The 14,892-nt window shown below is 40.3% G+C and overlaps 1 protein-coding gene across 2 annotated transcripts in view; it reads right to left on the reverse strand.

Moving 5' to 3' along the window:
- The window catches only part of pde4cb (phosphodiesterase 4C, cAMP-specific b), a 57,305-nt gene extending 42,730 nt beyond the window's left edge, over window positions 1-14,575 (reverse strand). For both annotated transcript variants that reach the window (XM_059340873.1, XM_059340877.1), the window contains exon 1: window positions 14,139-14,575. In XM_059340873.1, the coding sequence (XP_059196856.1) occupies window positions 14,139-14,380 (242 nt within the window). In that variant the 5' untranslated portion in view covers window positions 14,381-14,575. The remainder of the gene's footprint in view (window positions 1-14,138) is intronic.
- Between the last annotated feature and the right edge of the window lie 317 nt (window positions 14,576-14,892).

A 14,892-nucleotide genomic window follows, 5' to 3' on the forward strand; every position in this document is an offset into this window, starting at 1 on the left:
AAGAAATGTGCAGCATTGATAGCTGTTGATGGTGGAAAATACTTTAAAACTATTTCCTTTTCATTATCCCCTGATATTTACAGGTCTGATGACAGCAACACTGAGGGATACAAACAATATTCACAAAACTAGAACTGCAACCTGCAGTTGTATTTCTCTGTCAACCAGCCAAGTTGCAGTTTACATTCATGTCTGATGATGAACAACATGACAGCTGCCTAAACATCTAAATCAGCCCGTGTGGCGTGTTGGTATAGCTAACAAACCCTCTACTCTCCATGTAAACAGATGGGACCAAACTAAAAACCAAAGAACAAAGAACACATCACCAGAGCAAGAGGACAGAAACCATCAGCATGGTCCACAGTCTGATAGTCAGGACTCTGAAGTTATGAAGTTATTACTCTACTCGCTTGTATAATACAAGTGAATAATTTCCAGGGAGAAACATGCTGACTTTAAAGAGTCTATTTTTACGGAGGAGCACAGAGGCCTGATAGAGAGCTGCATCACATGGCTCAGAGAGCAGCACCTGGAGCTGAATATCAGCTACACCAGGGAGCTCGTGGTGGAGAACCAGAGGACAGGAGGCTTGTTCTGATGTTCTGATGTTCCTAGTGGAGACGGTGTAAGGACCTCAGGGTCAACACCAGGAGAAACAGTCAGCTCCTTCTGATGCAGTAAACAATGCTTCAATATGGAGCTGCTGCACATTTAAAACATGAAGCTTCTCTCACATCTTCACCCAGCAGCTGATCTAAACACTCCCAACAGTCACCAAGTCATTCTTCCTCCAAATGTGAAATATAGTCACAACTTGCCCTTCTTTTCTTGACTTGTGTTGAAATGTGTTACATAACAGCCAGTAAAGTGTTTCTGTAGAAAATGATGATGTCACAATAAAGTGTTTCTGTAGAAAATGATGATGTCACAGTAAAGTGGACTTTTGACCTTTTGGATATAAAATATCATCATTTTATCTTCTGGCCAAAATGGTGTTTTGTGAGGTCACAGTGAGCTTTAACTTCCAAGAATGGGATGAAATCATTCCGTCTCTGGTGCCGATACATAACAAAGTATTAATAAGTATAACTTCCTCTACAACCCTGGGTGATTACAACAAATCAAAAAACAAGTACGACGCAGGAAGGACTTTTGGCTCAGAGGTGTACTTCAATAATAATAAGTAAGTTAATAAATAAATAATAAGTTCACAAACTTCACAAAAAGACAAAAACAGCCACAGGTGCTACTAGCAAGAGTGAAGTCTACTTCTATAGTAAAGGCCATTTTCTACCATTATTATTCTGAGTTTCCCCTTTTCTTTCCTTCTACTGTATAGCATAGACTGTACAGCTGTATAGTCCATGTGGGTGGTGTGAAGGTGTGGTGTGTTTGTGGTCTGCTGGATGTGGTGAAGCAGCTCCACTGATCATACAGGAAGAAAAAGTGTAAAAACACACTGGAAAGTGTAAAAACACACTTATAAGCATGCAACTGAAACATTAATGTGCTCATAACTGGACACAAACACAGAAACACACAGGAGGAGAATAGTTCTGTAGCACATGAGTCAGAGCCTCATGGTGCTGCAGCATCAACAGGCGGAGCGATCTCTGCTGCACCACCTCCCTCTGCTGCACCACCCTCCCTCTGCTGCACCACCTCCCTCTGCTGCACCACCTCCCTCTGCTGCACCACCCTCCCTCTGCTGCACCACCTCCCTCTGCTGCACCACCCTCCCTCTGCTGCACCACCCTCCCTCTGCAGCACCACCTCCCTCTGCTGCACCACCTCCCTCTGCTGCACCACCTCCCTCTGCTGCACCACCCTCCACCCTCCCTCTGCTGCACCACCTCCCTCTGCTGCACCACCCTCCCTCTGCTGCACCACCTCCCTCTGCTGCACCACCTCCCTCTGCTGCACCACCCTCCACCCTCCCTCTGCTGCACCACCTCCCTCTGCTGCACCACCCTCCCTCTGCTGCACCACCTCCCTCTGCTGCACCACCTCCCTCTGCAGCACCACCTCCCTCTGCTGCACCACCTCCCTCTGCTGCACCACCTCCCTCTGCTGCACCACCCTCCCTCTGCTGCACCACCCTCCCTCTGCTGCACCACCTCCCTCTGCTGCACCACCTCCCTCTGCTGCACCAACAACAATGGACCAGGAACAACACACTAAACACACTGTCAGAGAAGATGCATTTCCCACATATAAACATGTGAATTGTGCTGAATGTGCATCTTCTTTAAACAGCCTGAACACAACCAGCTCTCTTCACTCATGTTTGTTCATGTTTGTTCATGTGTGTCAGGGTCATCAGCTGAAAAATGTCTCTGGGAGACTTTCAGCAAAAACAGGAAGTCTGTTGAATGAAACTTGCCACAAACAAAACTAGCTTCCTCTCAGAAGCTGTTGGGTAAAATGCCAGCAAACTAAAAAAAACTAAAAAAAACAGTTCTGCTGAAGAAGGCCAAGTCACACACAGAGACACACCTCCACCTATAGAAGCTTTCTACTGTTTAGATTTCTATCAGCATTATCTATAAAATACTCATTATGCCAGTTCACTATTAGGTTTCTTCACTGTAATTAACACAGTCTGGATAAAACACTGATTGATCCACACCAAGCTGCCCTTCTACATCTGCTAAACAAAGTTACTGTAATTTTCAGTTTCCATCTGGTGAACAGCATTAATGTCAACATCCACATAGTAATTACTCTGAAGGCTCCACTACTTCCACTTTCACAACCCAAACCAACATGAATGGCTTTTATCAGCCAAAATGCGTCATTCAAGGTAATAAAAGTCAAATATAAAGCTTCAGCGTCCATGCACAGTATTTTTAAAACTCATCACACCACATCTGTAATTATATCACCATGTAGAGAACGATGGCGAGTCATAAACATGTGAATCCGTCCTGATGACGCCAGAGTGACATCAGCTGGACGATCTGACAGTAGAAATACTTCATTGTGTTCTTAGTTCCCTCACTGGATTTCTTTGTGAACGCCAGTAAGATAAAAACACTGTCTTTGATTCTATGGACTTTTTTAGTTTCACTGAACTACATTTCATTAAAACTTTTAATCATTAAATCATTACGGAGCACCACAGGAAGTCATTCTGCTCGTGGCTGCTGAACTTTTCAACTTACTTTGAGTCAATAAACTGCCCTGTGGACTTTATTCTCCCCATCAATAGCTAGAAGCCTCAAATTTATTTTATAATTCACATCTTTTACTGTGCAATAGAGGCTTAACAGTGCAGTCATTTAACCCTATAAAGCCTGAACCATGAAATAATTGCCAGAAAATTAAATTTTTTTAAAAACCGAGTGCTTATTAACCTGCTGACGAATTTTAAGAAATAAATAAATTGCATATATGAATTCTAATTTGTATCATATTTGATACATCAGGTCTTTTTGTGCAATTTGTTGCTCAGTGATTGTTTTTCTTGAACTAACAAAAACATATAAACCCTAACATTTTTAACCTATTAAGACTTTGACTTTTCCTTTTTCCTCAAACATGCAAAATACATATTTTTTCCATATAACACAACATCATAGATCTGCTGATATGAAGTTTTTTAATGCAGCAATGACTGATCCACTCGTGGAACCTGCATATCATTTTTGCTACATCTGGTATTTTTGTGCAATTTGTTGCTCAGTTTGTTTATCTTCAACACATGTATACATCAGGTTTTTGATGATGTAGAGGTCTCAAAAATAACTGTATCTAATATGATACACTTGGCTTTATAGGGTTAAGGAAAATGACTCAATGTGGACATGTATTTCTGTTTAAAATCACTTATTGTTATGTTTAGAAATAAGCAGATTGTATTAAACAGCAGTAGAACATGAGTCCATATCTGTCGGCCAGACAGTGAGTCTATCCTCCTGGCTGTGTGAGGCATCCTGCAGCTGAACTCTGCAGTATGAACCCTCCCTCTCATGAATATGTGCAGCTAAAGAAGCAGGATGTATATTTAGGAACATACCCCAGGCACGAGTGCCTTCGACCGTGTCCGAAGCCTGTCGGCGCCCCTTTCCTCGCCAGGCGGGGGTCTTTATTCATGGTCCCCGGAGGTCCTGACTGGTACGAGACAGTCTGGGCTGCAGAGAACATGAGCTGAACATCTGAACGAGCCGCTTGTTGATCCGTGAACTTTACATCTCAGAGTGTTGTGGCTTCCCCGTGAACCAGCAGCTGGTTCTGGAGAGACTCCATCAGGTTTTACACGGCGACCAATCACAACGCAGCAGGACTCCAGGTGAGAAATGAAAACAAAGTGACACAGTCAAACGGAGGCAGGTCTGATTAATCCTCAGCGCCTCAGGATGCAGAAAAACCACCGAGGAATGCTGCAGAAGTCGTTTAGAGAAGTCGGAGGCAAGCCTCGACAAGCTGACTGGGTCTGGTCTCAGTCTGGTCTCAGTCCCTCCAGGAGGAGGATCAGACCGGGAGCTGCTGCTGGTTCACTGAAGCTGAAGGACTTTCCTCTGTGTTCCTCCTCTCTTTGTTGTTGTTGTTGTCAATAATAAACTAATCCCTCACTACATTCCTCAGAGGCTCTCTGGGAGAACAGCTTCACACTGTAGAGAAACTCTAGACGTGTAGAAGTCTAAAAACTCTCAAAGGAGCTTCGCAACTCCCTCAGTCTGCAGAAAGGGGAAGTGCTGAGTGTTAGAGAGAGCGTCACAGGGCTGACCTCCTCTTCCTCCTCTTCTTCCTCTTCTTCTTCCTCCAGCAGGGTGACAGCATGCAGAGTCCCCTGAGGACAGCCAGCGAGTCCTCAGGAGGGTCAGGACTCTTTATCTACACCAGGTCCAACGCAAGAGCTCAACTTCTTGCAACAAGTTAAAGGCTGATCTTCTTTCAAGCTTGTTTTCAGATATTTAAGACAAAGCTGAAGAGTGTTACTCTGTCTAAACTTTGAGAATACTCTCACATTTAGTCAGTTAGTGAGTTAGAGAGGAACATGTCGGTGTGTCCTGACTTGTCAGAGGGAGCTGTGACTCCAGTTGGAGTGTCTGGCGGCTGTTTTAGTGTCTGGCGGAGCCGGTTGGCTGGTTGGCTCAGCCGCCGCTGACACGTGAGATCAACACGCCGCCTGACCCGACACCCTCCTCCTGCTGCCTGCAGCTACACAATCACAGGGGGATATTGTTAGATTTGGTACTGGGCAGGCTGGTAGGAGGGTTGGTGTGTGTGTGTGTGTGTGTGTGTGTGTGTGTGTGTGTGTGTGTGTGTGTGTGTGTGTGTGTGTGTGTGGTTAGGGTGGGCGGGACTAAGGCCATGCAAGGATTCACAACAAAACCTGTTACACACAGAACCAAACTAACACAATCTCATATTTACTAAAAAGTTTATGGTATTGTTTAGAGCAGCGGTTCCCAAACTTTTTTAGCCGTGCACCCCCTTCTATGTCCCAACCGTGTTGACGCACCCCCAATCCCCCAGACCTTCAAAAAAAACAAAATGCAATAAGCTTTTTTATAGCCATATTAAAGGCGGCATGTTTGATCATGCTCAAATGACCAGAACACACATATAATAAAATAATCGCCATCACAACAATGAGCTCTCGCATTTGAATTAACCTAAAAAACAGTTTCAATATAATGCAACAAAATTATGAACAAGCTTCCACTTTTAAGAGCAAAGAGGATGGTGACAGGCTCAGGATCAGAGGCAGAAAGCACATAAGTTGGGGGAATGTTATCATATTTTGAGCCGCGTTGAACAAAAATTGCAGGAAGTTTAAATGACCGTGGAGGTTTCACAACCCCGTCATCATAACACAGGCTGGAAAAATGGAAGAAGATAACTTCTTCTTCGCTTCATTTTAAGATGAAGTGCATTTTGAATAGCCTGCATTTATTAATTAATTAATATTACAGTTTTTGATTTTACATTTTACAAAGAAATGTTTATTTACACTTCTTTATTGTGTGGAGGGAAAAAAATGTAATTGTGTAATTATCAGACCGCCATTACATTTTTCATCTCGCGCACCCCCTAGAGGCAGCTCGCGCACCCCCAGGGGTCCACGCACCACACTTTGGGAATCCCTGGTTTAGAGTATAAATTAAAGTACTAACTAACAATTATTTATTTTTATAGATTAATCAGCAGATTTTTTGTATTAATGTAGTAAGAAACTTAGCCTGGGTATACCCAGACTGCCTTGCACGCTCAAATTTAATTTCGAACTGCGGCGGAGTCTGGAAACCAGAGAGGTTTCTTAGCCCTGTTTTAGGATCCAATCACAGAGCGGGGAGGGACGGTGAGACGATGACGCGTACTACTGGACAGACGGAAGCTTGTAGTTTTCTTACGGATCCAACATGGCTGCTGCAGACGCGAAACTCTCTTTAGCTGTAGACGGTGTTTTAAATAGTTTAGAGCCAAAGTTGAAAGGCGAAAGGTCTCTTGGCGGCTCCGCTGAGATCACCGGCGTTATGGTAGCGGGGCTATTAGCGTCGCTAGCGGCTAATAACTAATAGCCGCTAGCAACGCTAATAGCCCCGCTACCGCGGACAGCGGAGCCCCCAGAGACCCCCAGCAGCTTGTTTATTGCCCATAAAATCAGTGGATGTGTGGCTGAATGACATGAGGGGGAATAAAGCGTGAAAATAAATAATCTTGCAGAAAGCGAGAACTGGAGAAGCAAAGCAGCAGCAACACTCTCTCACAGACACACACACAACAAACATCCATCTCTGTTGCTCTACTACGTCATCTGGTATAACTGATCTGATTGGCTAAGAGCTACCTACAGACGCTTTGATAGACATTCTAAGCGTCCAATAAACGGCTCCGGAGGATCGTAAACCACACCTCCTCTACGGAGAAAAGAACGGCTGGTTTCCAGATTAATCTCATTTGAGATTTGTCTGGTGTTAGCCAGGCTACAAGAAACTGGTTCAAAATGCTAACTGGGCTTCTCAGCGTCCACATCTTTAAATGTCTTATTTTGTTCTGCCAATACTCCAAAACCCCAAAATATTGAGTTTACAATGAAAAAAATCAACATATCCTTTAATTCAAATGCCACTTTTTAAAACTATTTTGTCTTGCAGAATGTCTGAAATGATTAATTATTATCATTATCAAAACACGGTGCTGCCAGTTATTTCTTTGGCCGACATTATTAATTCGTTACTGAAGAATAAATATTGGCACGATAACCAATCCTGATATAAAACTGCCTGTACACAAATAAAGATTCTGGTTGATCCAAAGAGGGATGCTCCTTTAAACCTTAGATCAAAAAGATAAATCAGGGAGGAACACCTCAATATTAGTGAGAAAGGTAGTCCATGAGACATTTCACAACTTCTCTACACTCATTAACTTTTCACACATTATTCAATCAGAAGACGCTAAAATATGAAAATATGGGACCAATAAAGTACTGACTCAGAAGTGAGATCACACACACACATACACACACACACACACACACACACTCTTGTACTTCTATCTTTGTGAGGACCCTCATTTGAACAGTTTTTTGAATTCCCTTGCAAGTTTTTTAGTTAGTTAGTTTTAATTTCATTGTGAATTTTTGTTTTCAAATTCAGTTAGTTTTAATGGCTTTTTAGAGTGATTTACCTAGTTTTAGTTTAGTATTTATTTATTTTAAATGCTTTAGTTTTTATTAGTTTTAGTATTAGTTGTAGTGTTTTGTAATGGGGTATTTGTTGGGTGGGAGATTAAAAGAGGTCACAGTAAATTTTGCCTTTATTTCCTTTGTCTGATCCATCTTCATTATGTATGAAAAAAGTTGACAAAGATGAAAATTAAGGAAATTTTCACTATAATTTTAGTTAGTTTTGTAACCACACAAATCAGTTTCAGTTAATTATCATTATCATGTAACCTTTAACCCTTAAAACTAAGTCTGAAATCTAAAAAAAAAAAAAAAAAAAAAAAAAAAAAGCCTTTAAAGAAGTGAGGACCGGCCAAAATGTCCTCACTTTGCAAAAATGTCCTCACTCTGTTGGTTAAAAACGTGTTCTGGTCCTCACTATGTAGGAAGTACAAGAACACACACACACACACACACTACAGGAGACAGCAGTCAGATCGCACCAATACAGAGCTGTTAAAACGATGTTCTTGAAATAAATATAAGCTGCAGAATAAATAATAAATAGAGTATGACGGGCAGTAATACAAGCCATAATATAGATTTATTCTGATAAACTGCACACAGCTCCAGATGAACCAAAGGTGGAAGTGACTCATCAAAACAACAGATCTGTTGTTTAATTGTGAGGAGAACTTCTTTAATGTGATCATTTTTATTCCTTATTGCCTCCAGCAGCTGATTGGCCACGGCCAGCAGTGAGGTCACAGACTGGGCTTCACAATGCTAGAAGTAAAGTTTCAAACATTTAGTTTAGATGGAGATTTATTTATATATATTTATTTTATTTAACAGTCAAAGTCACCACAACCACTTCCCTCAGCACTACGTCAACTTTCACACCACTTCTTTATCTTCTAAAAGTGGTGTCACTTGATGCAATGTGGTTGCTGCTTTTTTGTGAAGCACGTATATTAATAATAATATTTAATAATAATGAACTGAAGCAACACGGGTATAAATACAGAGCCTGGTGTAACAGCCGTTTCATTTAAAGACCCGTTGGTGTCAGTTAAATCATGATAGATAATATGAGTTTCTTATGTTAACGTGACTGCTGAGGGTCTTTAGTCTTTATTTTTATTATTTTTAGTGTCTGACGTGTGACATCACAGTAAACAGCAAACTTTTTTATTCCTTTCAGCTCTCTCCAAACACACTGAGGCTGCAGCAGAACAGCTTTGGTTGCTGTGTTCTCATTCTGACACAAAGTATTGTCCCAGTTATGAGGATTTATATGCATTTTTGGACATTTAACAATAGGTTTACCTCAAAACACCCATCAGATACTTGTAGTAAACTTGTAGTTTTTTAAATAATGCCTTGATCTACCAAAGTTTTATAAAGAAACAACCTTTTATCTCTCTTAATTACTTTTTATTTCCTCTTCTCTGTAATCTGAAGTACAAAATCATCACTTTAATGCTGTATGAAGTAAAGTCTAATTTTGAAGGTTTTTTTAATGAAAAATGTTTATTTTTATGTAATTAAGTTAAACTTTGCTCTTTAGCACCACAACTTATGTTTGCTCTTTTGAAAAAAGAAACTCTTATATTATAATAATAACAGTGAAGGATATATAGGAACTGTTCTGCTCACCCTGTGGTGTTATTTAAAGCTTTATAAAGTTTTACATTCTTTCTGCTTGTCACTCTTCTTTATTACACTCCACCTGCCAGATTTCCAGTTACAAAATAATTGCTTTTTTTTTACTCTTTGACACACCTAGTGATATATGGTTAACTTGAATCACTTTTATCTGACAACTGGCTGTGAGTTAGATTGGTGAGAAGCTTTTCTCATCAGAGTTTAATAATAAAAGTGTTGGTTGAGGAGGCTGCAGCATTAAAAGGATTAATGAGGAGTAATGAATGGAAGCTCAGGTGTTCCTGCTGTCTGTTGGTCACCAAAATAACTCTCAAATGCCACATTACTTCATTTATTATATTAATATTCCTCTGGGTTTTAAAAGGTCTATTGAGACCTCTTTGTTTCCTTTGGCTCTCATCTCATTTGTATTCATGTGAAAATGACAATAAAGAGACAAAAACCAACACTTCTGCTGTAAACAGCTCTCAGCCACATGAAATAAATCTCCTCAGCCTCATAACAGCATGTTAATAATATCAGATGACTGAGAACAAGAGATGCTGAGGTTGTTGTGGGAAATGTCATTATTTTCTCAGCATCATAGTCCTCTTAAAGTCCTCAACATTCTTTGAAAAGGGACTGAAATTACACTACCGGTCAAAAGTTTTAGAACACCCCAATTTTTCCAGTTTTTTATTGAAATTCAAGCAGTTCAAGTCAAATGAACAGCTTGAAAGGGTCCAAAGGTAAGTGGTGAACTGCCAGAGGTAAATAAAAAAAGGTAAGCTTAACCAAAACTGGAAAATAATGTACATTTCAGAATTATACAAGTAGGCCTTTTTCAGGGAACAAGAAATGGGTTAACAACTTAACTCTATGGAGTCTTGGGCTATTTTGTCCATTTTTGAATTCTTTTCATGTCTTTGTAAGTCATTTTGTGTCTTTTTTGGTCATTTTGTGTCTTTTTTAAGTCATTTTGTGTCTTTTTTGGTCATTTTGTGTCTTTTGGTGTCTTTCTTTGTCATTTTGTGTATTTTTTTGGTCATTTTGTGTCTTTTTTAAGTCATTTTGTGTCTTTTTTGGTCATTTTGTGTCTTTTGGTGTCTTTCTTTGTCATTTTGTGTATTTTTTTGGTCATTTTGTGTCTTTTGGTGTCTTTCTTTGTCATTTTGTGTCTTTTTTTGGTCATTTTGTGTCTTTTTTAAGTCATTTAGTGTCTTTTTATGTCATTTTGTGTCTTTTTTTGGTCATTTTGTGTCTTTTGGTGTCTTTCTTTGTCATTTTGTGTATTTTTTTGGTCATTTTGTGTCTTTTGGTGTCTTTCTTTGTCATTTTGTGTCTTTTTTTGGTCATTTTGTGTCTTTTTTAAGTCATTTTGTGTCTTTTTATGTCATTTTGTGTCTTTTTTTTGTCATTTTGTGTCTTTTTTTAGTCCTTTAGTCCAACATAAAATGTGATTTTGAATCTTTTTTTTACTTTCAAAACACTATCATGCTCAATAAAGAATTTTAAATGTTGCAAATGTGCATTAATTTCAGAGTACACTGAGACATTAAACTGCATCATTTTCAATTAAATTCTGGAAAAGTTGGAGTGTTCTAAAACTTTTGACCAGTAGTGTATGTTAACGTTCATTCAGTCATTTTCTACAACTAACCACATGTAACAGCTGCTAACAAACATCAGTCTAATGTTGGACACTTTATGACTCTAACAGTAGTTTTTAGTGTGCGTATGAAGACGTGACTTGATGAGGAATGTTCCTCCAGCAGCTTTCTTAATGCAGTAGTTTGGGTAAATGAGCAGGTCATGGTTGTTTACATGGAGAATCTATTTCTTACGTCACTACCCTCCAGTCTGTTTATTCTAGCAGGACAGTTACTACACAAAGCCATCTCTATTATATAGATATATAGCCCTTTATATAGATATATCCATATCTATACGAGAGCTTTGGTTCTGTTCTGATCATTACTAATCTGATCAGAGAGTTCTGCAGATATCTTTTATCTTTAAACATTACAGAAATGAGATCTGTTGTGACGTAAAAGAGACACATGCTGCTTGTTGTGAGTCATGAGGAACAAACGGCAGCATTAAGTCTGATCCTGTGTTACTGTGGTGAGGGGTCCACACTGTAAAAAATGTTTTGTTTAATTTACGGTAAAATACCGGCAGCTGTGGTTGCCAGAATTTTACCATAAAAAAAAAAATGTAAATACGATCAAAAACTGTAATTTAGACTGAATATTCCTGTTGTTTTTAGGGTAACTGTGTCCTTGTGACATTATGGTATGTCTCAATTAATTTTACATGAATTGTTTTACATTTTTACAGTAAAACTGTGTTTTCTAAAATTTTGTACTATTCCTTGATTTACGGTAATTTAAAGTGTCTGTTACGGTGATATGCAATTTTTTATTTTACGCCCTATTTGTGATGCAATTTGACAGTGTTTTACTGTAATTTCAACAAATATTTTTTACAGTGTAGAGTCTCTGCTCAGCTCAGACCTCATGTAGGACACCAGCAGTCCAGCTGCTGTTAATAATATAAATAATAATAATAATATAAAGAAGTCTTCCTCACACACGTTCTGGAGCTGCTCCACACTGACCACCTACTGGACTTTGCTATTTAAGACCCTCTCTGAGGTCCTGCAGGTTCCTACAGCCCCCTGCCCCATCACAGCTCCGTCTGCTGTTTACAGTTTAAATAATTCCCAGTGTGACTTCCTGTCGTTCTGTACCTCGCTCGCCCGTCGACTAATCCTTCTGGAATGGAAAGATGCCACACACTCTGGATCAGAAGTACTTTATATTATATGAAATTGGAAAAAATAAAACACACACTTAGAGGTTCAGCTGGCAAATTCAATAAGATTTGGCAACCTTTTCTGAAATATGTGGAAGAGAAATCAGAGCTGCATGACTCAAGTTAATTCGGACAACCACAGATCTCATTGTGCTGAGATGACAAACTGCTTAAATACTCTTCAGTATTACTGTTCTTCTCTCATGTTTTTTGCTTGGTTTTTCTGTTTTGTTCTCCTGTAAAATTCTCTCCTTTTTTATGTTTATAGATGTCCTCTTTTACAACATACTTAACTTATATTGTCTTAGATTGAGTCATCTATTGATCATTATTATTATTGTTGTTTATCTATCTATATATTTGTTTTCGCTTTCTGGGGTGTTCTGAGTGTTCCTGTATGTCCGTGTTTTATTGTGAAAAAACGTAATAAACAAAGTTTAAAAAGAAAAGAAGCAGCTTTCGTCCTCATTGTCTGCTGAAGGCCAGCGAGACACCTGAGGCTCAGAACAAGACGCTCTCTCTCTGAGAACAACCAGCTCATTGAGACGCCAGCGGTCCCGACGTCAGGCTGATAGTTCCCACAGTTACCTTCTCATCAGACAATGAGCTTTTTTTTTGCTGAAGCCATCCCATGACACATGTTGATGACGTGAAAAAACAGCTTTTGTGATCCTGAGACTGGGTTTGGGCGATAAACATATCAGAAGTTCCCTATCAGTTGTTGTTGCCAGCTGTTTGTTGTAGGTTGGATCTGGGAGGGGGGGGGGTTATTGGGTTCATTTTATTTTGCTAGTTGAGTTATTATATAATTGTCTTCAAAGAACAAGTGAGAGACAGAGAGGCAGACAGAGCTGAAACAAAGTTTGTTGTTTGGAACACAGTAAGTTTTCAACCTAAACCAGATCTTTTTTATTGTTTTTGCGTCAAAGTGACTAATGGGGACAACAGTTTTTTGGGAGTATTCCAGTATTGAGCGAGAGTTCTGCAGCCAGTAGCTCAGAACGGGCTGCTATGTTACAGCTCAGGCTATATAGATATTTTATATATATATAAAATATCTATATATGTATATATATCAGGCATGAATCAGTTCATATTTTGATCCTACTACTGATTGTTTTAGTCCTCATCCTGCCATCGTCAACACAATAACTGACCTGCAGCAGGTCTCTGTTAACTAGCGTATACCAAGTGCCTTTATACAGGTAAATATACAGGTACGTTAGCACAACTAGCTAACTGCAGCCTGTTGATTTCCATCAAAGGTAACAGAGGTCTGTAAAGCTGTAGCAGCCTCGCTTGACATGTTGTTGGCACGATTCAGCAAGCACCAACATGAAACTTAGCAACCTCGTAGCTTGAACACGCTTCCAAGCTGAAGATATCCTGAATATATCAGCTCAACATCCCCGCTGGTTTAACTGTGACCAGTTGAAAATCTGAACATGCTGCACAACTAACTGAGACATTCAGCCCTCAAACAACTGATTCACACTGTCAACAGACTGACAAGAACCCAACCTGGTCTCACAGGAATCCGTGAAATAGCCACGGATTTCGCTTAACTCAAAATCCGTGGAATAGCCACGGAATCACTCAAATTTCCGTGAAACTGACACGGATTTCTCTACGATGCAAGTTAATGACAGTCATATCCCGTGGATAAAAACATGGCGGACAGTTCTCTCATTTTTAGTGAAAAATCTATATTTTGACTTAGTTTCTGCATAAAAATGGATTTTGATCACATTTCTAGCGAGAAATATATGTTTTATTTTCTAAATCTTCACTCAGTGAATGTACATAATCACTTTGTATGTTGGAATAGCCACGGGATATGACATCATTAACTTGCATTGTAGCGAAATACGGTCTGTTTCACGGAAATTTGAGCGAATCCGTGGCTATTCCACGGATTCCTGCAAGAACCTCATGATCACAACCTTCAAGATTAATTTATCTTTAACTTACACCTTCTGGAGACACTAGTATGTAAATACTGCCCCTGTATTATATGTTATCTTATTATTATTATTATTATTCTGATCATTTCTACCTGGGAGTGTGAGCCAGGGTGAAGCGTCTCTGCAGGCCGACGCCTCGGTTCATCAGCAGCTTGCGGAGCAGCAGAGGAGAGTGTCGGGGGGAGTTTCTAGGAGAGTGTCGGGGGGAGTTTCTTGGAGAGTGTCGGGGGGATCCGCAGGGCGATCCGGACCCTGAGGCTGGTTTCAGCCTGGCTGGCTGACTGCTGCTGCAGGAACCAGCGTCCCCACAGCTCTGCAGCACGGCCTCACTCATGCTGCCATGGAGGGTTTAGTCTCTACGCTGATCTCTGGTCCAGCTCTCTCTGTCCTGACTGGAAGTCCAAGTCATCCATCTCACAGCAGCAACATTCTTCAAAAGAATCCACTAAATAACTCTCCAGTCTGTCTGTGATGTTGCTCTACATCATCAGATACAGAACAGAAGTGTGGAAGCCTCCAAATAGTTCAGATCCACTTTAACTTCCCAGCCTGAGGATCCTGATCACCTTTGACAACAGCGCTATGAGCCGGTCCTGTTGATGGACACAGACGAGTGTATGAGCCCTCCCTCCCTCAGCAGTCTCTCTGTTTACACAGCCTGAGCCTGCCTAAATATGGCCACGCTGGATTATAGCGTTGTTAGCTAGTACAGGGGGAGCTAGCTGCTGTCAGCTCCCCTTTACTCAGTAAACTGGCAACCAGCAACCACTTTACCTCTGCCTCCTCCTCCTTCAGCTCCTCAGCCCATCAAACATTAGTGATTACAGCTCTACATGCCAGAGTTGT

The sequence above is a fragment of the Centropristis striata genome, chromosome 9, assembly GCF_030273125.1.
Source record: "Centropristis striata isolate RG_2023a ecotype Rhode Island chromosome 9, C.striata_1.0, whole genome shotgun sequence".
Lineage (NCBI taxonomy): Eukaryota > Metazoa > Chordata > Actinopteri > Perciformes > Serranidae > Centropristis > Centropristis striata.